This window comes from Tauraco erythrolophus, chromosome 9 (genome assembly GCF_009769465.1).
Source record: "Tauraco erythrolophus isolate bTauEry1 chromosome 9, bTauEry1.pri, whole genome shotgun sequence".
Classification (NCBI taxonomy): domain Eukaryota; kingdom Metazoa; phylum Chordata; class Aves; order Musophagiformes; family Musophagidae; genus Tauraco; species Tauraco erythrolophus.
Genome location: NC_141473.1, coordinates 18,205,790 through 18,230,449, shown reverse-complemented (window position 1 = coordinate 18,230,449; position 24,660 = coordinate 18,205,790). Strand labels below are relative to the sequence as shown.

General features: G+C 34.7%; 1 protein-coding gene across 3 annotated transcripts in view; it reads left to right on the top strand.

The window, feature by feature from the left end:
- IDE (insulin degrading enzyme) overlaps positions 1-24,660 on the top strand; it is a 69,890-nt gene that overhangs the window by 27,503 nt on the left and 17,727 nt on the right. For 2 of the 3 annotated variants that reach the window (XM_086616248.1, XM_086616246.1), the window contains exons 12-17: positions 9,593-9,695; positions 10,649-10,771; positions 13,191-13,273; positions 17,695-17,839; positions 20,582-20,692; positions 22,745-22,865. In XM_086616248.1, the coding sequence (XP_086472374.1) occupies positions 9,593-9,695; positions 10,649-10,771; positions 13,191-13,273; positions 17,695-17,839; positions 20,582-20,692; positions 22,745-22,865 (686 nt within the window). Of the gene's footprint in view, positions 1-9,592; positions 9,696-10,648; positions 10,772-13,190; positions 13,274-17,694; positions 17,840-18,370; positions 18,516-20,581; positions 20,693-22,744; positions 22,866-24,660 lie in introns of all 3 variants that reach the window. The other variant, XM_086616247.1, reaches the window with a different exon arrangement.

Genomic DNA, 24,660 nt, shown 5'->3' with positions numbered 1-24,660 from the left:
CACAGCAAAGTAGTAATTAATAATTCCTTTTTATTTTCTTGAGTATGCCTAGGATCTTAATCCCTGACTAGAGGGATTGCTGAGCGCCTGAATCCACAAACAACAGAAGCTTTCTTTTTAATCTATGAGATACCGTACAATGCGAAGAATTAAAAAACTGGTGTTAAAATGAGCATCGAAAATGAATGAGGACTGTATAGCTTCGTAGATCTCTGTATGCCTGGGCTTCCTATCTGTGAAAATAATGTCTCTTGGGATATTTTAAAATATGAAATCAGTTCCTGTAGTAGTGAGTGCTGTGGAAGGGACGTTTTAGTAATTCTGTTCGTTTAGAGAAAGAAGTGAATATTGGAAGGAGAATAAATCAGGTCATACATTGAGAAAAAAAATTAATAACTTTCTTAATTGTTCTGTGCAGAGGGCAGAGGTTCAGTAGGACAATCTGTAAATTTTTGTGAGAGTATGTTTATATGTATGTATAATGTGGTACAATTTATTTACTAGAACGTCGCATAGGCAACAGAGTAGTACTTTGGAGCCTCATTTTTTTTAATTTGATTCATTTAATAAATCTTTTGTATATATAAATTAGAGATGTAGAGATACTATGAAAATGTACGAAAACACAGAAACAAGCTCTTGCTTGTGATTCTGTGTATCAGTCTTACTGGATTTGAACACTTCTTTATCAGTGTTTTGGAAGCCAGGTATATGATATGAAAAATAATTATTTGAGGAGGGGTGGGGGGTTGTTTCTGAGTATGTTCCACACTGAAATTTTCAGACAGTGTTGGACATAAGAGGACAATGAGGCATCCATTCATGTATTTCTAAATTTTATGTATTTCAGCCTCTGAAACTTCTGTGAATTGCTTGAAAGTTTGGGCACAAATGTTCACTGTATTTGTATGACAAAATCTGTCTTGTATATTCACTTAGCTTAAGAAGCATTTTACTTTATTTTTGTAAGATGGTATATTTCAAGTAATTACTGGATACAGGGGGATAACATTGAGTTATAAACTGTCTTTGCAAATGGCATGGGCTTCTGGTGTTTCTAAGAGTATATGAGTAACGATAACATAAACGGAGCTGCCTGTGTCAGTGATAGTAGTTGCCATAGTAATTAATGCCCTTTAAAGAAGGGCCAGTATCTTCGTGTGTGGCTGTGCATCTAGGTAATATGTGAGGGATGCTGCGACTGAAGCTTGAATAATTCAAGAAATCACATTTTGAAAAAACAATACTTCAAAGAAAATTTCTAAGTTCTCTTTCCTATTGTATTAAATACTTTTGTTTTGAATATATTTTCATGTTGATCTACGGCCCAACTTCTTGGAAATTTGGTGCAAGAGCTTACCTTTAACACAAACATTGTTTTCAGTAATTAAAAGAGAGAACATATAATTACTTCTTCTCTGAAGAAAGCTTAACCAAATTCGACATAAATTTGAACTTTTAACTGGTTTTAGAATTGCTTAAAAGCAATAGGTAAACCATTTTTTTAATACTGATTTAGTAAACGAACTACAGGTACTTAATCAGAGCTGATATTTATTAATAACTTCACATAACTTTAAAATGTGACTTTTAACATTATGTTATCTCGGGAAAAGATACCTTTCACAATGTAAATTGAGTCTCTGTTATTAGCCAGAGAACTTCCAAAGCATCTGCTTGCTTAAATTTTCAAAAATTGCTAGAGGAAATTAATATATGTAAATATGTTCATAGACTCTTTAAGCTTATCAGATGCTGCTGAATGCCACAGATCACTCATCAGTTTTCTGCGTTACTCCTGTTGCTGGCTGTGCCAGCCTCTTGACACTCCCTTCCGGTTGACAGTACTTCAGCATAAAATAGCCATAATTGACTTGTTTAGAAGTTATTAGTGGAGAAAGGAAGGTGTAGAGCGTACAAGTAGAGGGAGAAAATTCAAGTCTATAGAATGTGGTCAGCAGCACAGGAATAATGGTAGCAGTTTTTAGAAGAATTTAGTGTTACATGATGTGATTTTTTTTTTTTTTTCCAAATATGTAGTAAACATAACTGTTTCACAATGTTCTCTTACTTTGGTTAATATAAGCTCATGTTTGTGCTTGCAGTTGCAGTTCTGTGTTCCTCTTTGTCCTCAGATTAAAAAAAAAAAAAGGCAAGGAAAGAGCAAGAACCTTATTAGAGAGGAAAAAAGTACTTTTTAAAAGACTTGGAATTTAGCTGTAATTTCCTTGAAACATTAGTAAACAAGGAAAATAGTTGTTCCTGTTTTATGTATCGTTTAATAGTAATTTTGTGGGGTTACATCAGTCTTCTCACATTTGGCAAAGTGACTTGCTGGACTTGGGAATATTCTCTACACATGGTAATGTTGGATTAATTTTAGATAAAAAAAGGATTTTTTTTCAAGATGGAACACATCTAGAGCAAATGCCAACTGAAGATGATCAGGTTTAGTATTTGAAGCAACTGGGAAGCAGTGATCCTTCAGATAATGGAGATAGTCGTTTCATCTCAGCTTTTCAGATTCAGCCTGTTTTAAATGCTGCGTATGTGACTTTTCAAAAAGTAGAGTACATTTAGACTGGAGAGGCACAGTGGTGGGTGTGTTTTGGAAGTTAAATTTGATAGAACAGGTATGCTTTTCTGTACAAGAAGGTCATGGTGACAGAATCAAGGAAGTTTGTGATCAGAGAGGGATGGTCATCTAGTAACTTCTGTGTATGTGGATCTCTGTGTGATCTTGGGCTGGAATGTCTTACGTCTCACCCTGCTTTATTAGCTTGTTGTCACTGGTGATTTCTTTTTGGATGCTGGAAGAAATAATGTTGCGTTTAATCATCTCTCAGGACTAACCACATTGTCTCTTAACTTTACCTGGCTTAAGAAATAGATTATGATGATTATATAATTTTAAGCATTTGAATAAAAAAGCTACATATTGGAAGATAGAAGAACATTAAAAACTGGAATATACGTGGTTTTATGGCCTCTTCAGTTTATTGTTAAAGAAATTATATATTCTTTTTGTTGCAGAATTTTTAATAGGGCTTAAAAATAGTAAATACAAGTAGGCTAGTTCTCTGAAGCTTAAATACCCACAGCTGTTCTGTTAAAGCTTAAAAATAAATCCGTACAAACTAGAGAGTGACCAGAAGGTGATTATGTGCAGTTCTAACAGCGGAATTCAGCAAGCGCTGATATTCTAACATGGATCTAATGAGGGCTACAGGAGGCCTACAATGATGTAGTAGCAGGCATACTGTGAGTTTGAATGGTATATGGTCACAGCAATGATAAATATGTTGCTTATTACGTGTAGACTAAAACCATGATAGTGTTTCTTATTGCCATAACAGCTATGCATTCACATCTTGGTTCTCTTTTATGTTCAGACTATTTGTCTTCTCTAAAACTACAATTTACAAAAAGAAACTCAAAACATCAAACCAAATTTGAGATTCTTAAGTGTCTTGTTGCTTTTTCCTGCTTCGCTAAATGTTTCAGTTTTTTGTAGACTCAAAAATTGTAGTTGTGGTTCTGCGTAGCTTAATTATGATAATACTGCAAGCTGATTTTTCTCAGATGTTAAAATGTAAGTCCTTTCAGTTTTAGTGGGAATTAAATATTTTTATTCAGGGCATCAGATGTTTAAAGATCTGAGCTAATTAGACTTTCTTCTTTTAATATGACTGAAACACAATATTAGCTTGTATATAATACTATATTCCTTTTAGGCACACTTTAAACACTTATCTTTTGAAATGAAAACTAGAATGAAACTAACTAGGAATTTTTTCATCTTTTGCTTCACTAAGATACTTCAAAGTACAGTAATATATAGCAAGGAATATAATTTTATAGTATCTTTTATTTTCAGTTACTGGCAAGGTAAAATATCTTGGGGGGAGAAAATCTTTGTTAAATATTACTAAAAGTGACTTCATGGTGTGTTACAAAGATTCAAGAAAGCTGCTGTGGATTTGCATTTTTAGTGGACTCTCTTGGAAGACTGAGTTGAGAATAGATGCTAGTAAAAGGGTCTCCTTGTGGGTTTTTTTAATTACATCTGTATCTACATGCATGTATTAAACTGTCAATCAGTAGCTCACTTCCTTCTTTTGTTTTTGCTTGAGCAGATTGTATATACTAATAAAAAACTGTTAACATGTGCTTTTAAGTATCTGTATGTGTTCTGGTTATCTGCTATTCACTGACATTTATTCTTATGTTTACCATTCTATTCTCACTTTTATGAAGGAATTAGTATGTGCCAAATCATCCTAACTTTGCCTGTTCTTTTTTTTTTCTTTTTATGTTTTTTCCTTGTAATGCCTTGCATAAGTTGTGTTTTGCAATGGTTTTGTTTCCATTGATTTGAATTTTTTCTTTGTATCGTGGTTTTATTTATAATTTCCTTTTCATAACCCTATTGGAACTCACCTACACTAAGGACTTTTCTTGGCGTATGTATATTGGGGTAGCTGCATTCGCAGTTAGAGACTATTGTTCAATGTCTCTTTAAAAAGTTTAGCTTTTCAACTGTTACTTTCTTAACAAACTGTGTTTTTAAAAAGTATGGAAAAATATCCATATTCACAGATGGTAGCAAGTATCCATATGTGCTTCTATTTGACTGAACCATAACAGGAAGTTTTCATATTCTCCTCCCCCCTCCTGCCCCCACACACTACTTGTTGTGTTCGGTGGCTTAATTTCCCTAAGAGAGAAACCTTTTCAAAATGTGAGTATCATTTTCACTTGTTCAAACTGCGTTGGGTTTTGCCAGCCATCTGTGAAGATAAGGGAATAGACTTGACGTGTGTTGCAATCGTAGCTGAAAAATGTAATTTTCCCATCATTTCCAATACATTTTTCCCCCCCTCATCATCTGCAGAATAAATACTCTTATTAAAATTTAAGAAGCTAGTGACTCATCCGATTAAGCAACTAAAGAACATTTTCCCCTGGATAGTAAATGGACTTTTTTCCTCTCTTGATATCTAAACTGCAGCACTAGTACAATCCTAGATGGGAGAAAAATAAAATGAATGCCAAAAATGTTGATACCAAAGTTTCTAAGGGCTGGAATTTCACAGATACTGAGCAAATGGTTATTTCGATGTAGTCTGTGATGCGCATCCCTGATGAGAAACATGTTACAGCTATGGAATGTATGTGTTTATTTTTTAATTGCATTGTATCTGAGTAAAGATTTTGAAAATCGTGGTTTGCTCACTCCCCTTCACAAAGCATTGTGTTTGTAGAGACTTAGTTTTGTTGAACCCTAACAAATAACTCGTGTTTCTGCAGAACGATTCTGCCCCCCAGCAGCATCTCTCTGCGCGTAGTTTCCCCTCTTCCACTGTTTTCTAATGAGATTTGTGTGGAAGTGGCTTTGAATGGCCTATATGGCCTTGCATCAGTTTTACTGATGATTTTGGGGGAAGTTATAAACAAATCTAGGCTTTTGCTGGTTTTGGCTCTGTCATGTTATTTTATGCATTTGAGTAAGATATGGGCACTTTTTTCCGTTGCTTGACAATATCGTTATTTGTAAGACAGATTAAATTAGTTCCTAAAAAAAGCAATTGTTCCTTTTTAAGTATAATTTTTTTTTTCCAACAAATTTGCTTTGACATGTCTGTTACTAATATCACAAATCCTGTGGTTTCAAAGTCTATTACTTTTTTATCCATAGAAGCTTAGGTTTTGTTATGTAGATCTGGAATATAATAGCTGATAATCTTTCCTGGAAGTACATTAATTTTCAAGCACACTTTTTCTTCCCGACTAACACTCTTCTGTGGATCTGTCACTTTCAGCTGCGTTGTATATTTCAGGAGAGTGAAAAACAAGATGGTATCTAGTAAATATGTATAACATTGTAGAAATTGTGCTTCCTTTTGAAAATGGCCATAACTGAGGACTACAACAGTTTGCATGTACAAGAATGTACATATAGAAGTAAATTGCATTTATATTTCAGCTCTTTTGTGTTTGTGCATGGCTTGGAAGCCTAACTGCACTGGTTGAGTTTAAATATGTTAAAAGCAGGTCCTATTAAAGATTGCCTGATTGCCTGTTGTGCTTTTCCAGAGCATTTCAGTGGCGTCTTCAACCATGTGGGTGTTCATAGTGCTGTACAGCACAACATAGAAATGAAAACCAAAAGTAACATGACATAATTGGTAACTTTAAAGATGCATTTAAATAGCTTCATAGCATTGTATTTCTACCTGTGATTCTTCTTTTCCCCTCTTCTTTTCCTGTACTGGTGTTCATTGCTGTTGGTGCTTGTATTTTGGTTTAGGTTCTAAGTCTCAGACAGATAAATGCATTTTAGTTTGTTTCATGTGGTTGTGGGTATGTTTCTGAGAGCTCGAAATGTAAGTAATCATTCTAGTAGAGATTTGGATTATAGGGAGAGCAGGAGGATCCCTTGAGGCAGAACTACTTGAAGAATTGCAGTGTTGATTTCCACAATTTAGTTTTTTTATAAGTTGAGCAGAGTTATTTTTTAGCTCTTTTAATTTTAGTATGTTCCTACAGCAAATGTTTGGGTGCTTGGATTGTCACTGCTACTTGAGCATTGGAGCACATGTTGAATAACAGACATCTGTGTATTTTAGCATAAAACACCTTCATCTTGCTGCTCAGACCACATGATTATTGGAATTTTATCAGGATAATCTTTTTGCTTAAGACTCCTAATGTTTTTCTCTTTTTCTCTTTTTTTTATTTAGTGAGCAGAAAGGCCTGGTAGGTTGCTCTGAAAGTTTAATAGACTTTATGATTTTTGTAGTCTCTTAGCAACTTCATCTATACATGGTAGAGCTTTTGCTCACCAGCTGTCTAAGTTAAAATGCAAAACATAATAGATTATTCCTGCGGATTGTTTTACTGTAAACAACAATCTCTCTAATAGATTTCACCTTGTTGACTGAGCTAGTGTCTGCTCTGTTGCAAGAATAAATATTCTCTAGGATTAAAGTACTTAGTTCTTCGCTGAATATTTATTTAGTATTGTTCCTTTTTAATAAAAAATAAAATAGATGTAACATGCAAACAGATGTGAAACCCTTTTATATGAAGTCACAATAAAAATGTTAACCATTTCTATTACCATTTGCAGTGAGAGATGAAATATGTATCCCTTAAAGATGAATATTCTCATTCTGATTTGGATATTGCATAACTTCTTCAGAGGAGCAGGGGTTGTTTTGTGCATGTGTTTGTGTGTGTGTGTTCATGCTAGTTATGGTGTTCTTTCAAAGATGAGGGGTAAAAGTTTCTCCCTTCCTCAACCGAGAGGAAATCTGTGTTCTTGAAACCTGAGATTTGATTGCCCTTTAGTGTGTATGATTTAAAATACTGTCTCAAAATTAGACAGTCTGTGGTGCAAGCCCTGCTACAATTTTAGAATCTATTGCTAGAGAATGTGTCTTTACAATTCCATGTGATTCTGAGATATATTTCTCATTTATTTAAATACGTTTAATGTTGGTTATTTACCCCACTGTTCTCCTGCTACTCGGAACTACAATGCCCAGGTTACATTATTAATAATTTGAAAATCTTCATAATAGGGTAGTCTAGAACTAAATACAGCAGAATCCTGTTTTCTTCAGCCGCCTTGGATCATTTATTCATGTATGTGTAAACATGAGATGAAAAAGGAGGGAGGAGGACACAGATGTTTACAATATTAATAGTCCACATATTTAAACTTCTCAGTGTATTGGAAAATTCATCCCAAGGGTGTTCTCCAGTAACATATTTGTAAGTAAAATACTATAGTTTGAGGCGCATCCATATGCCTGTTTTGATTTACGCCCAACTTTGCCATGCATACTAGAAATACACAACAGAATGTTCCTGGCCTGAAGATACTGTGATTAAAAAAAAGAACACTTAGATTGCATATATTTTGATGGTTTAATGTGCATTTTTGCCATCTGCACAAGGTTTGACAAAGTTTATTATTGTGCTATTTAGCATCTAGGGAGTGTTAAATATATGTAGGTGGTAATCGTGCTACCTTTTTTGACCATTTCAGAATTCTTATAAACATCTATTTACTCTTAAAGCTAGCTACTTCTTTCCATTGAATACTCTTTTGCGTTGTAGGTTGTTAAAAAGAATTAAAGGAGGTTTTTTTATACCTGTTATGAAGACTATTGAAAAAATACTGATGAGTTTTTAAATTTTCTTTATTCTGAATTTCCTCTTTAGGTGTATTCTTTAGTTCAAGGAGTGTCTGGATGATGCTCTTAGTCATACGGCTTAGTTTTAGGTAGTCCTGCGAGAAGCAGGAGATTGAACTTGATGATCCGTATGGGTCCCTTCCAACCTGAGATATTCTATGATTTAGGTTTTTAATTGAGTGTAATTCTATTGTATTGACTGTAAAATACATTAATCTTCCTGCTTTTCTTCCCTTCCCCTCAAAAATACCGAAACAAGAGAAGGGGAGAAACAGGTATCAATCTGAAATGAGAATGATACAAAATGAAGAAACTCTTTTTATAGATTATGAATGGGAGAGTGAAACTGCAATAATGTAATCTAAAATTCTAGGTATGCGATAAAATTTCTGTAGTTTGTGTTTGCATTTATCTGAGTTTTGATATAGGTGGTATGAAAAATGTTATACTTAATTCATTAATTTTGTAGATCTCAAGGACTTCTTTCTGTGTTTTCTGGAGCGAGGGCAAAGTCTAAAAAAGAGAACTTGCATGCAACAATAATTGTGTGTAACTCTAAGTCATAACACTTCGAGCAGGACTAGGAAAGTGATTGTCTCTCTGTACTCAGCACTGGTGAGACTGCACCTTGAACACTGTGGTCAGTTTTGAGCTGCCCGCTACAAGAAAGACATAGAGGGGCTGGAGCATGTCCAAAGAAGGGCAGCGAAGCTGGTGAGGGGTCTAGAGCATAAGTCTTATGGGGAGCGGCTGAGGGAACACAGATTGTTGAGTCTGGAGAAAAGGAGGCTCAGGGGAGACCTTATCGCTCTCTACAACTACCTGAAAGGAGGTGGTAGCCAGGTGGGTGACAGTCTCTTCTCTCAAATATTAAGCAATAGGACAAGAAGAAATGGCCTCAGGTTGTGCCAGGGGAGGTTTAGATTGGATGTTAGGAAAAGACTGTCCTCCAAAAGAGTTGTCAAGCATTGGAACAGGCTGCCCATGGAGGTGGTTGAGTCGGCATGCCTGGAGGTATTTAAAAGACGTGTAGCTGCAGTGCTTAGGGACATTGGTTTAGTGGTGGACTTGGTAGTGTTAGGTCAATAGTTGGACTTGATGATCTTCAAGGTCTCTTCCAACTTAAATGATTCTATGGCTCTATGATTCTATGACTTTAGAAAAACAGTAAAATTAAATTATACTGATAACCTGATTTGCTAGTTAACCTTAGTATGTAGTTCAATATACGTATACTTGCTGTCCAGATGTGCTCGGTAATGGTTCAAGGACTATTTCCAGAAATAAATGTATTCTAGTGATGGAATGGAAATAGTGTTCTGAATAATTTCTCAGTCTTTTCTCAGACATGTCTCAGTTCATGTCTATGTGCTTTATCTCTTTTTCAGAGTTGCAATAGTTTCCAAGTCTTTTGAAGGAAAAACCGATCGAACAGAAGAATGGTATGGAACACAGTACAAGCAAGAAGCAATTTCTGATGAAGTTATTAAGGCATGTTAAAACTTTTGATATATTCCGATATCTGCAAGTGAAAGACAGTGGTAAATTCTTTGTCTCATTTTCCATTTAGTTGAAGGAAGAACTTAAATTTGCTGCTCTACATAGCATGAAAATTGTACAAAGAATTTGTAAGGATCTTACGTTTATCTTTAGATTTCAAATATTTACTGCAGAGGACAGATACATTTTAATGATTTTAAACCATGTTAAGTACAGGGAATGTTATACTGTTTTTGCTATGAAAGATCCTTAATATGCAGTGGCTACTTAAAAATGTAAGCTTAACTTTTTAAAACTTAAAGAGTCTCTATTAAATATTAATGGACTAATCTGTTCTTTTTGCAACTACTATATGTAACTGTTTCCAAAATGATTTTTGCAACTTTGAAAATGTGTATATTTTGCCAATTAAATAAGCTTCTAAAAAACCAAACTCCAACAAAGAGGTGGGCAAATTCTTACTGAAACTTGTTGCTGATTTATTCTTATAAGAAGACATGGCTGTAAAATACAGGTGGAGCTGTATTAAACCTGCTGAGCACACTTTGAACAGACATTGCATAGGAACACTTCACTTCCTTTAGCTTATCCATACCTACCTATGTTCTTAATTAAAATTCTTGCTTATGTATTTAGTTTGATACCTTCATTTAGAGTTCACAGTAGCAGAAAAGATGAGACATAGAACCACCTTCCGCTCTACTGTAAACTATTCAAAATTATTTTTTATCTTTTGTCTTCCTCCTTGGAGCACTCGTCCTGGTGATAGCCTACTCCAACTTGATTTCCCAGATATTTCCCTCTTTCCTGGTTGTCTTAATAGTATTTACAGATAAGCTAGTGAAACACATTTTTAAATCTCTTCACAGCATGAAATAAATAAATATCTATCCATGAATTAAGAGAAATCCTACTTAGCCTCATTGTTTCTCCTACTTATCTAGAAATGGCAAAATGCTGACCTTAATGGGAAGTTCAAGCTTCCAATGAAGAACGAGTTCATTCCTACTAACTTTGAGATTTTGCCATTGGAAAAAGATGCGACGCAGTACCCTGCCCTTGTCAAGGTAAGCTATATGTATTTGTTCTGTTTGCTAAGTAACCTTCTGGGAAGTTAACAGTTAATTACTATGTGTTTTTAAAATACAGACCATGTTGTATTCCAAAGTATAACAAACAAACAAAAATATTACAAAACTTAAAAGATATTCCTAGAAAGACAGTAGAAAGTTCATTCTTGCTAAACTTTCCATATGACTATTTGGATTCCTATGAAAATGAATCTACAAACAGCTTAAACTCTTTACTCTTTTGAAAGTGTATTAATAGTTGATAGAAATAGTATTAAATCTGTTTATTCAGCAGAAGGGTGATCGCCACTCTTACTTTTTTTTTTTGAGTAGTGTTTAGTATGTTGAGGGTGTAGACAAGGCTATTATTTTGTAACTGTGTGTGGAAGAAGCTTGCAGTCGCATGGAAAAAGAGAGAGAGATGTAAACATGTGAACAAACATCTTCAGTCTCCTGGAAGCATCATTTAATGATCTTAATATGTTTAGCAAATCTCAGTTTTTCTGAGTACCTAAAATGTACTAAAAGTTACTTTTCATTACTAAAGCGTAATTGTCTTTGCTAATGCTCATCTCTGCTTTAGGCTTAGTTTGAGGATAAATAGGAAAGGTTCTTCTGCAATTATGTGTTGTGCTTCATCTTGAGTGCTTGATTTGGGAACGCTTTTTGCACACTAGATTAATACAAGTCTACTTTAGTGCAAAGATGTCCTTCAGGAAAACATACTTGTTCTGCACAGGGCATTTCAGATATATACTTGAAGCAGTACTAACAGAGGAGGACTTAGAGCGTATGTTTATGTTCATCCTGAATAGAAACGCTAAACCTCAGCGGGGGCAAATACTACAGCTCTATGAAGTAACACTGATTGGTTTGCTACAGAAATTTGATGATTCTTCAGTGTCTCTGTAGCAACTAGGCAATTGATCCACATGAAGGCTTTGCTTTAAGGCATCATTGCTTCAGAAACTTATTTGGTTTTAGTTTTTCCTTTTCCTTCAGAATATGTTTTCTGAGGGAAAATGTTTTTAATCTTCTGTACTTGATGAAATAGATGTTATCTGTTTTGCCTGCATCTCTTTTATTTTCTCCCTGGCTGTCTCTGCTGTTTTCCTTTTGTGGGCCCTGGCATTTGTCTGACCCCACAGTGAAACATTGCAAGAATTAAATCAGCAGAGATTAGCTGCACAAAACCCCACATTTTTTCTGTTGTTCTATATGCCTAAGTGAGCTTACTATGGACTGGACCAGTGCTGTGGAGAGAGATGGGAACCTAAGTGCAGGAACAGTATGGCCATTTCCAGTGGCAGCATGTCACTAGGTCACCTCTGTTGTAATGGGACATCTTGCCCTGAAAAAATCTCAGGAAAGAGGGCCTGAGGGCCAAATTGTTACTATAAACTGCAGCCAGCGACCTCCAGCTATTGCATCAGGTTTCCAGTACTACAGACAGGCTCTACTGCTCATCATTCTGTCCCTGATGTAAGATGTATTCTAAACTGCATAGTAGCAATTTAATGAAATAAAAATCTTGTTGTCTCAGAGAGAAGCTTTAATTTGGCTTTTTAGTATGAGTAGGCTATTGTGTAGTGGCAGGTGTGCTATAAGAGTCAAGACTTAGTTCTTTTATGCAAAAAACGAGGAGGAAAATACCATGCCAAATCTCTGAGAAGCAAAGATAATCTGCTAGAAAATATGAGGAAGAGAAATAATTTTACGTTTACACATCTTTTTTTATGTGTAGCAATTTAAAGAAAAGATGTTGGAGGCATAAAGTTAACCAGAGTTGGAACAGAGAGAGTTATCTATTTCATAGCTTTTGTGGGAGAAAAAGCAATAGAGCAGGTTGTTCAGATTCTCTCCTGTACTGGGAGATTATTCTAAAAAATTTAGGTGACAGATTTTTTTAACTAGTTTCCAACTAGTTTTGCTACTTTTTCTAAATGTGCATGTGTTTTTTGTTATCAACGTTACTTTAAAACAACATACAATGCATTAATATTTTTTACTAAAAGCATTAAATACACAATTATATTCTTAGTCTAAAACATGTACCTATATGCTGCTGTAGTGCTGTCCTCATAATGGCACATATTTTAATCTCAGCATTAGCAGGGAATTACGTGAAGCTAACTTTATATTTGTCTTTGATCATTCCTGCTCAGTAGTTCTCGTTTTGATCATAAGCTTGTTCGCAATGCCGCAGCGATTTAACTGCTTTTTAAGGGGACATGGTAAGAAGAGATTCTCAATAAGGATAGATAGATAGATGTATACGCAAATGTATATAGCAAAAATATGAATTTAAGCACAACACTAAACTGTGATTTGAAGTAATGAAGAGACTTTTTAAAATAGTGCAATATATTACGGTTAAAAGTTAGGTGACTTAACAAAACATCTTTTCTTGACACAGGACACTGCTATGAGCAAACTGTGGTTCAAGCAAGATGACAAATTTTTTTTGCCAAAAGCTTGTCTCAACTTTGAGTTTTTCAGGTATGCAAGGTTAAGTATATTGCACAAATTGCTCTCCAAAAGTTTCTTGTTTGTTGGGAATATGCATTTCTGTGGCAAAAACTTTATTGCATGTTTTGAGGCTTGAAAAGGTTTACCCTTACTTGGGAATATGCGATAAGATACAGGTAGCAAGAAGGCTCATGTAAGTTATGCAGTAGTTGAGTAGCAAGCAATTTGAGGTGCTCTGTCTATAGTAACAGGAAAAGTTTATCTAAAAATAGTTTTAAAACAAATTTTCTACTATGTTTTATTTACTATATCTGAAATAGGCCTGTCAGTAGCATGTGCTACATATTGCAATATGCCTCTTTAAAAATGGATGTGTATTATTTTTAATTCATTACTAAATTGCAACTATTTTAAGATAGTGTTTTCCATATGAAATGCTATTTCAATAATGTTTTTTAGGTTCAAATTCTGTTTTAGTTTGCGTAGACACAAGCCAGTATAAAATTCTAAGTGCTTAAAATTGTGGGATTTTATTTAACTGACACCAACAACTGATTTTTTTTTTTTTTTTAGAAGAACAGTCTCTATTATCAATGAATGTGTGATTCTCACCTGAAGGTGCATGATTAAGCGCTGTAATGTTAAGTCTGGTCTTGCATTATTTTCATCACAAGAAAAGTATCTTTTTTTTTTTCCTTAAGTGGGCATGACAATGATGTACCTTCTTAGTATTCATTTCAAGTAATAATTTCTAAAGTTTGAATTTAAAAAAAAATACTGTTGTCTTTAGAGTGCAGCTATTTCTGTGCTGGACTACTGAAAGTGAAAATAATTTCAGGAACTCTCCTCCTTTGGCTTAATTAAATGATTGAGTGATATTGTTGGAAAGACTGTTATGTGGGCTTGAGAGCTGCTCATAGATGCTCTGTTGAGTCCTTGTTTTGAGTGACCATGTGAAATTTTTCTTGGCAGAATTTTAGATAGAGGTTTTTTTCAGAGTGTGTCAAATGTTGGTACTGGTGTTACTGCTAGTTGGGAAGTACTGGTTGCCTGGGCATTTCCTCTTTCTGCTTTTTAAAATCACAGGACAAACATTACAACTATTTTAACTTCGATGTGTCAGGAAATGAAAGATCAAAATAGTAACTGCCCATCTCTTATTCAGAGAACAATAATTGCTGTATTTTGCTTTCTTCGTTCATACCTGGTGACTTTCCATTGTACTATGTTTGGCCAAAATCTAAAACAGGATTTTACTGATAGAGTCTGAGTTTGTTATACAGTCTTGGTGGGTTTGTTTTTGTGTGTTGTGTTTGTTTTTTTTTTTTTATTAGTTCCAAATGAACTATGAGGGATCCAATCTCTATACCAGTTTGTGATTAAAAGATAATAATAAATTTTGTACACAAAGGTATGAGTATGTGCAGATATGCATGGCATCATAGAATCATAGAATGGTTTCATTTGGGAGGGACCTTTAAAGGTCATCTAGTCCAACCCTCCTGCAATGAGCAGGGAAGTCTTCAACTAGATACATGATGATAGTCGGATTCCGAGTTAGATTTGTACTTTGATCTCAGTGAGCTCTTTTGAAAAGCTAGGACTACTTGAGCTTTGCTGACTAATGTATGGAATGGTTTGCCTCCTTCCTCCTAGGAATGGTTTACAGGTGGAAAGCTGGCTTTGTTCTTAGGGTTGGGGGTGAGAGTTCTTTCCTTTTCTTTAAAAATGAGGTGGTAATTTTATATGAAGTGGTGTGAGGACATTTTGACAATATTGAGTACATCATTTCCAGAAGAAGTTGTAAGCAGGTTTGTCTGGTTTTGATACTTAAGAGGAATTCTTATTGAGTCTCTCTCTTGAGACTGGTCATGCTGATGGTCTTTGGAGGAAATGGTCAAATATATAGTGTTTATTCATGAGACATGATGAAATTGCCCTTAGCTCTTGTGGACAAGTGAATTGGTGAATAAAACCATCTTAATAACATGGGGTTTCATAAAAAGTTTTTAGCCTCAATTCTAGATCAGAATATGATGACTATGCTGCTTTAGAGGAGATTAAAAGAATTTGTTCACGCTACAGACGGCTCAGTAAGATAGAAAAAACTAGGAAGATTTCTTCTGCCTGCAGCCCCGGTCATCATGAATCACTGGAAGAATTCCTGACCCAGGTGTTGTAGCAGCAACTGCTGTGTAGATGAATTAAGAGGAAGTTGATGAGAATGGTTTCTCCCTTAAACATACAAATCCAGTAGGAACAAGAGCATGGGGACTTCTTGAAGTCGTCTTGTTCCAAAACTGAAAATCCTTACATGGTGCAAGACTTGCATTAAAGAAACACCACAGTAAAAACCTCTGACATGAGACTTCTCATCCAGCCTAAAGGGTGATGATAAGCTTTTGCTTTTGTATGAATTAGACTTAAGAACTGAGAAAGTACTCTTTTATAAAATGAAGTGAAATAACAATGAAACGTGGTATTGTTTTGAAAGCTTTCTAAACGTAGTTATAAACTCTGCACTTAAAAATTTCCCAAGGTTTAGAGAGATGAATGTGAAAAATACAATGCTAATTATGTTTAACTGGATACTTGCTACCTTCCAGTTTAAGAAATATTTCAAGCAACTTGAGTTGCTCATAAAGTAACCAAGTATAAACAATTCAATGTTGATTCCAGCTGTGTCACTTCCAGCTCTTTTTGAAAAGGGAAAAGACTAGACTTTAAGGTTTTTCAAATAAACTGTCAGTGATTGAGTGGTTCTGCTTCCTCAAGCCTAGTCGAAAGGTAAACTAGAAATAAGCATTTATTTACAAAGTTGTCAGTAATAGAAGGCTACTCCCAGAACAGTGTTATAATAATTGTTTTCTGTTATTTTTCACTTGAGGATTTATTGTTTACAAAACTCCCTCTTGGCCTTTGCCAGCTAAATTAATGTACAGAAGTTATAACTGATACAGACATAGTAGTCATGCAAACTCATTAAGTCTCGATATTCTAGTATCAAAATGGAAAGGAATATAAAGAGTTTGGAAGAAGATTTATGATAACATAGGATTGACCTACATCTTGCATTGAATTCAGTCTTAATTAAAAAATTCAATATTAATTGCATTTACAGCATTGGGCATATTGAAATTGCTCAGTTTTGGGAAATGCTCATTGTAGGGGAGAAATGCAAATAGCAGAGTTTAGGGTTTTTTTTGGGTATGTGTTTGTTTTGATTTTGTTACTGACCTGTTGGCTTAAGTTACATAAGCCCAATCCCAGAATAATTAACCCAGTGGTAGTAAAAAAGCGTATCCTAGTCTAAGGTTTCAGATTGTAGCAGGCTCGGCTTCTCTAATACATTAAAAAAAAAAAAATTAGAAGGATCTCTTCCCATGCTTCCTTTCCTTAACCTAAACGGAAAGAGAAGTCAAAGCCTTATTAAAAACTACTAGGAACCTTCTTAAAAATACCTTTGCAATGTATTTCAGCATGTAGTGGTGATGTGATATTTGTTTTACTACATTAATGTTGGTATATGCTATGAAAAACCATGCTATATAGGTGTAAACATATATACTAGCATGTCTCTGAATATGACCATTAGTGACTGCATAGGGAAAATAAATGCAAATGGTGTGGTTTTGAATTGTAAGCCATCTTGTGATAGCAAATTGTTTTAGATACTGCTAATTATTTGTATGAAATTAATAATGAATTTACATGTGCTTTAGAAATAAATATTCAATCATAGTACAAATGACTTGGCAAATCTTTAAAGCACGCAGATATTTAGCAATTGGCACAGTTGAAACATGACTTGAGTCAGAGTTGCATTTCTCTTTTTGAGAAATTTGCGACAGTATCATATGTGATCAAATGCTTCTAATACAATAGTAGAACTTGTATAGTTGTTGCCATTAAAAAGATAATACACAAAATTATGGTGGTATAAAGATGGATATGCCAGACTTCTTTCCTGAGCTGAACGTAGCATGTACTGCATATTTTTCATACCACAAATTGCTAACCTATTTTTTTATAATAGAAACTACTTTGTTTTCTGATAGTGTAGAAGTATTAATTAATTTAATTTTCAGTACATGGGCTTTTATTTCAGTCTGTTAAATTATGTTGGTCATTCAGGGTGTATTTAGTTTCTTTTATTCCAGGTGAATTCTGACTGTGCAGCAAAGTAAATATAACATGTCTTGATTTATGAGCACAAATAAGAAACTGTCTCTGGAATCTTCAGTATATTTAGACATTGCTCAAACCATAAGCAAGCTAAATCATTATTTTCAGATGTGTTCATATTTGGATTCAAAATAGGAATCCTTCATAATGGGATCCATCAGCATACTCCCAGTAAATATTGTTTCCTTCAGATCAAACTTAAAAGGCCAAAAGAAACTGAGAAATAATCTTAAACTGCATATTTTATTTTCAACATTTTCTTCCAGCCCATTTGCTTACGTGGATCCCTTGCATTGTAACATGGCCTATTTGTACCTTGAACTACTCAAAGACTCCCTCAACGAGTATGCATATGCAGCAGAACTAGCTGGCTTGAACTATGATCTCCAAAATACCATCTATGGGATGTATGTAAGTACCCAAATCAAGGAAAATCTTAGAGCCTTGAAACTGCTTCCACTCATCAACATTTTTATATTGATTTGATGGAAGGACTTTTATTTTAAAATATGAGTCAAAGGCTGTTACTCCTTTTGATCTTGGTTATTAACCATCCTTTCTTTAATTTGAATTTTAAGTTGAATTTTGTTCAAAGTCTTCAACAATCTTTCCATTCATATTAAGCAAATTTTCTTCTTTATTTTTATATCATTCATAAAATTAATCAGTTGTAAGGTTTGTTCCTCCATTTGAAAAAAGCAACCCTAATCCAAGCTTACGTGTTTATTTCAGTTTGTCAAATATCTACTAAAAACTTTCTGACTGATGGGGTAGAAGCCCCCCCTTTTCATGCTATTAAATAAATAGTACACTTCAGCTTTCCTGTTCAAGAACTACTGATCATGTGGCTGCATATACATACTCTTCAGTCATGTTTCTTCATCCATTACTTTGTCACTGCTTGAGGTATCAAAGCATTTCTTTTGTTTTTCTTTTTGTTAGTCGCTACATTTATGCTGATCCTCTCCATTGCAACATGACATACCTGTTTATCAGGTTATTGAAGGATGATTTAAAAGAGTATACATATGCAGCACGCCTCTCAGGTTTGATCTATGGCATTGCATCAGGAATGAATGCAATACTTGTAAGTAAGAAAAAAACGCAGGAGGAAGTGAAACAGCTTGGGAGTTGTTGAGCTTGGAGAAAACATTTGACTTCTGCATTTCTAAATGAGATGGTTAATGTTTTTTTCCTTGCATATATCTCATGAATTAAAGGCAAAGCAAAACTGTATTTTAATCAGTACTGAGTGACCTGTTCGAGATTGCAGTGTCTTGTGAACGTGTGCAGTGCAATCGTTGCATTCTAGTTCACATTTTTACTTGCTTGCATGGTAATCTTGAAAGTAGTATTGCTGGTTTCTATATAAAAAGATTAACTTTTCTGTTGGATGAATCTCAACTTTACAGATTTTGTTATAATTCTCTAATTCTTCTGTAGTAAGCTGTGGAAATGGATTGTGCATGTGTTCCATTAGAATGCAATGCTGGATACCGAACGGCTTTTCCTTAGTGTTTGTTTTGATAACGTTTTATAATCTGTTTTAAAGTGCTGACAATACTTACTTGATAAATACTGAAGTTATGATAAATGGTTATTTCTTACTCTGCTTCTATGAGATTTATGATCGGAGATGTTAATAGTCTCTTTTGAAGTTCTGTTAAAAGCTTTTATTAATCATCATTTTATACCAGATGTGTTCTGAAATTTCCTGTAGAAGTGTTATATTTCTGAAGCATCTTAGAGAATATACTGTATATTGTCTTTACACTTCCTGTTTGAAAGAGACTGCTGCAATTTCTTTTTTTATCCAACGCAAATCTCATTTCTGGTAGCACTCACGTAACTTACTGCAAACATGGTTATCTATTTGGAATTTCAAAGTTTGCTGATGTTTCCATGATCAGAGTTAATTCTTAAAAAAAAAAAAAAAAAAAAAAAAGTGTGTGTGTATGTAATTTTCTTCACTTTTAGTTACGATTTAGAATTTTAGAGTTATTTTAAATATTAGCTGTTTCTTATAGGGTCTTTACATCCTTCTAATGTGAAGATTTCTGTTTTTGTGTATTAAGATCAGTTTGCTCCATAATACTATTTTCTGTATCGTGAGAAGTTTTATACTCAATAGGTGTAACTACAATGTTGATACTTTAAGCAAGGACAGATGCTACACTGAAAACAATCACGCGTGGTGACTGTTGAACAGTTTGGTTCTTGTGCTCAGTTAGGATATCAGCCTTTGTCATAAATCCATTTATGATAGCTTTTTCTTCAAATTCATGGTTCGGGTGTGTTTCAGCAGCTATAGAAGAAAAAATTCTTCATACTGGAAAGCAGGAATTCACCTATATGTTGATTTGTGTCCTAAAATTTAGTTTTACCCTTAATAATTAAACTGCACAAATACAATCAAACTCCTGTTTCGAGATATCAAATTTTGAAGTTCTCTCCAACAAAGGCCTTCTTTTTTTCACTAGACAATCTTCTGTAGCTTGATGCAGTCATATAGTAATTTTGAGTTTCTATGTTGTTTTTTTAAATTACCAAATTTATTTCACGTATACTTTAAAAAAAAATGTGTATGACCAGATCAATTTCTCATTATGATTGTAGACTAACTACCTTGGTGTTACAGCCCAGCTCCATCCTGGTTATAAATTGTGCTGCTGTTGACAGTACCCCTTTTTTTGTAGTACTGCTTACTTCCGCTTTTTTTGAGCAACAAGAAAAACATGAAACAAGGTTAAAAGTAAATTGGAGATAAGAAGGCTGTGAATCTAGATTTCATTACTAAAATGAGAAACCTAGAGTAAAACCATTTCAGTACTTCAAATGTACCATTTACTGACTGGTCTCAATACTTGTAATCATTAAAATTCTACATTCTGAGTACAGTTTGCTTATATAAACATGAAATTACATTAATTTTCTACATTCATAACTCCTGGGCAAATATGCAATGTTATATTCATCATTAAGTTATCTTTTGATGGGTAAAGGGATTTTATTTCAGAATGAGTTAATGTTGAATAATGTTGAATTTAGAGTAAGTGTTGAAAAGTGTGTTGTTCATTGAATTATACAAGACTTGGTAATTGTTTTATTCTTTTATCTTCCAAATTTAAAGCAAATTATACGCTTTTTCCATAGCTTTCTGTAAAAGGTTATAATGACAAGCAACATATCTTGCTCAAGAAGATCATTGAGAAAATGGCTACTTTTGAGATTGATGAAAAACGATTTGAAATTATCAAGGAAGCGGTAAGCTACATGAGAAATTTACATTTTGGAGTAATTTAAAATTGAATGCATTGACTTGAAATGAAATCCGAGGGCTGATTATCCATGGAAATAGAGAGTGAAGTTCTGTCCCATTGAGACTGCAGAATATATTTTTCTTTTGTCGTTTTGGTGGCCGTGAGTTCCCCACAAGTGTTCGCATGACATTCTTTGTTCAAAAATAATTGGTCCTGTAATCTCCTTTCAATTGGTCTTTCTTATGGTTGATCACGGGATTGCAACTTACTTTGGTAGGAGTATAAATCTAGGAAGAGGGACAGGGTGGGGAAATCTTAACTTTATATCCTGTTTTACAATCTGGAAAGGCCCTGGTGGGATCTAGCTGTAAAAGAAGGGGAAAATGGATGAAGGGGGAAAGGAAGTGTTGAAAAGATTTGCAACATCTCTCCTCCCCAGATGTGAAGAGGAGCTCTGCTCCTGGGCCAAGATCCTTTGGTGCAAAAGTAACCAGCTGGTCAAGTACATGCTGACTTCTGGAAGTCTCACTTCCTAAATTTAATGACTGATCTATATATATAGAATGTAAGTTAGATATTTTTTTTTTAGCTCCTGAAGTAAATTTATGAATGGTGATTACATTTGCTAAGCCAAACAAGATACGTAATTGTTCTTCTGGTGCTTTCTTTAGAGCAAAACAGTGGTAAACAAAGGAAATTAACAAATTGGATATTGGCACTCATAGCAATGATTCGTTGTGGAGATACAAATGAGTGCACAAGCATTAGACTGGTGTTGGGGAACAGGCTGACTTCTGGCCCAGAAAGCTTGCAAATAGTCTGCAGTAGATGAGAGAGCTGGGGCTGCAGGGAAGATCACTCCATGCTTGCTGTGGTCTTACTTTAATCCTCTGCTGCCAGTGGTTTTTGAACAGGTGACTGGCCTAGACAGACACCAGGGCCATCTTTAGTTCATTACTATTTAGTAGGAAATTCTAAGCTGGTGGATATCAAACATGAGGTAGATTTATTATGACAGCACTATATTTAGGACTTTGTGTACCAAAGATAACATTAATTGTCTGGAAAGTTTTAACTGGATGTGACAAATGTCAAGGTTAAAAAACCCAACCCACAGGTCTGCAAATGATCTGTTTTGGGTGATTTTCTTTCAGTTTAAGATGTTTCCATCATTGTCTTTACAGTTCACTTGAACTTTGTATTATGCATGTTTTGTCATTTTATAGACTTTTGTTACATAAGGCCTTTTGTATATGTAAAATACGGACAAAATACAAATAAGTCATATCAGATGGGGAAATTGCAGTTTTTTCTCTCATGCCTACACCTAACAAATAAGGGAGATTTCAGCTTCTGCTCGGAACAGATAGAAGGATGCATCCTCAGCATTGTCATACTTGCAGTTTCTCACTCATATGCCTTGAAATGAGTTACTTTTCTTCCGTGCTGGAAATGATCCCAGCTTGCCAAAACTATTAGTTTGCACATTCCGGTTCCTCTGGTAGAAGGTTTTGCTTATTTTGTAAAGGTGCAGCTGGACTAGAAAGGGGTTTCTTTGGAGAAGATTTTTCTCTCATACCTCCTTTATCCAAACAAAGAATGCAAAGAATTTCCCAGATGCTCCTGATTTTTCTAATGTCAGCCCAGGGAAGCAACTGGGAGCAAAATGAATTTTCTCTTAGCGACATTCTCCCACCCCTGCCCCTGGGCAGTCATCATAGAATCCAAGTTGGTATGGGTAGAGCAACTTGATCTAAATACTTATTTAGATCTAACTGCAATAGTTTAATTTCCAGTCATTAATTTTATGGAGAAGTTTGATTTCATGCTCATTTCAACTATCTGAATGGTTACTACTTAATCCATAGGCTCAGAAGCCCACAGTATTACTAAGGTAATTTAACACAATTCTTTTTTAACAGGTCTAACAAGCAAGAGAATGTTCTTGACATTCGAAATGAATCTTTCTGACAGTACACAAAGTTGAGAGTACAAGGTTAATATTTTATGTTTAGAAATAGAGTTCTATAATTTGAACTTAATTATTTTGTTTTAGTACATGAGATCACTTAACAACTTCAGAGCTGAACAGCCTCACCAGCATGCAATGTATTATCTCCGACTCCTGATGACAGAAGTTGCTTGGACCAAAGATGAATTAAAAGAAGCTCTTGATGGTAATGTTCTGCCAGTTTTAAACTGTGCGATTTACTTCTTCTTATGGAAAATGTCTTCTTACTAAAGTAACGAAGGTAGCTATTGAACTCCGCCCATTATTCAAGTGAAGTCCCTGCAGTGCCAGACCTGATGCTGATGGATGTTGATGCCTCTGCACTTGACCTTCAGTTTCTAGAAATTGCAGTGGTTCAGGCAAAAGGTCTCAAATGGCGAAACTTGCGGGTAAAAGCTCAGGCAAAACTTGGAACAGCTTTGTAGTCGTGAGCCTGGGTATGGTGAATCCAATTCTTAACCAACACTGCTAAAATCATTTGGCTCTAGTTGACATCTTGCAGATACAAGCACTTGGAATGTATCTGCGTTGTACTTCTCAATGTGCGTACTATTTAGTTTTTTCCATTATCAGGGAATCCTAACTCTTGTGTCTGTAGATAATATGGAAAAAAGATATAATTTCTGTAGATAATAATGATAATAAAGAATAAGGAACGTTGTGGTTCTTAACAAAGAGCAGGTGCCTCGCTATATTTGGAGGACGACGAAATTTCAAGTTAAGAGATTTAATTGATTTTAGTAATAGCTGAAGAGCTCTTTCCTACCTGTATCTTACTGTGTTACATCAAAAGGCTGTTACTGGGACAGTTTGCAAAATATCCTGTAATATCTTCTTGGAATACACTGAGACATTCATTTCAACAAGAATATCTGGCTTTTGTATTTATTTGAAGGAGTAGATTCAGAATACATATCCATAGTTGTCAAAGACTGACGCGTGCTACAACTGCTTGAAGTTGTGATGCTGAAAACTGCTTCATTAAGATAGACTCTATAGATGCCCTGAGCCAGCTGTACAAGGGCGTGTGTTTTTTCTACAGGATTGTTCCAGGACAGAAATATAAATGTTTAGTTGTATAGTTTCTTGAATGATTGCAGGTATCTCTGAGATTAGCAGTGGTGTCAGTGCTGCCTGTGAAGTCAATGACAAAACTAATGCTGATTTTCATGGCAGTGGATTCAGCTATATGTAGGTTGTTCCTTTTTTAATGACTACTGAATTTTGAAAAAATCAGATTTTCTGTTCCATGTGTAAAGTGTCTTTATAAGATTAATGCTGCTGTATTCAGCATAAGAATGGCTAAAAATGGAACACTGGAAAGGAATGCTATCTACTTAGCAATGCTGGAAAGCTGCTTGAAATACAGGGAGTTTGTGTATTTTTTTTTCCTAATCTTTTGTACTATTAATAAACAATTCTAGAGGCAAAAATTAAGATTAGGATTATACAACAATAAAAAGTGGATTGGAATCAGGAAAAAATGTGGAAATTAATTTTTTTACTGGTGATCAGTTACCTCTTTTAAGAGGGGGAAAGACTGATAAGCATGGTATAGGTTTTTCTAATACAGATCACAAATCTGTTAGATATGCTTACATCGTCCACTGAATAACTGAGTGACCTCATAATCTTGATTGCATTTGTCTTTTCAAAACTTGTGTGAAATACATGGGTATTGTTAGTTTTTATTTTAGCTGAGAAAATGACAAAATGATAAATGAATAGGGTGGTGGTACAGTGTGGGTATTCTTACTGTGTCAGGGAATTAATACTGGAGATGTTGACTTTGGGATGAACACCCCATCCGTTCAACCATCCTTCCTCTCATCCTCCATTGGTTCTATATGTTAAACTATACTTTGCAATATATATGAAAACTGCTTTGCAAAGACAGGCTAGCATAGAATGTGTGTGTATGTGGGATATATTGCAAAAATATTTTTCTTGTGTATTGTTTG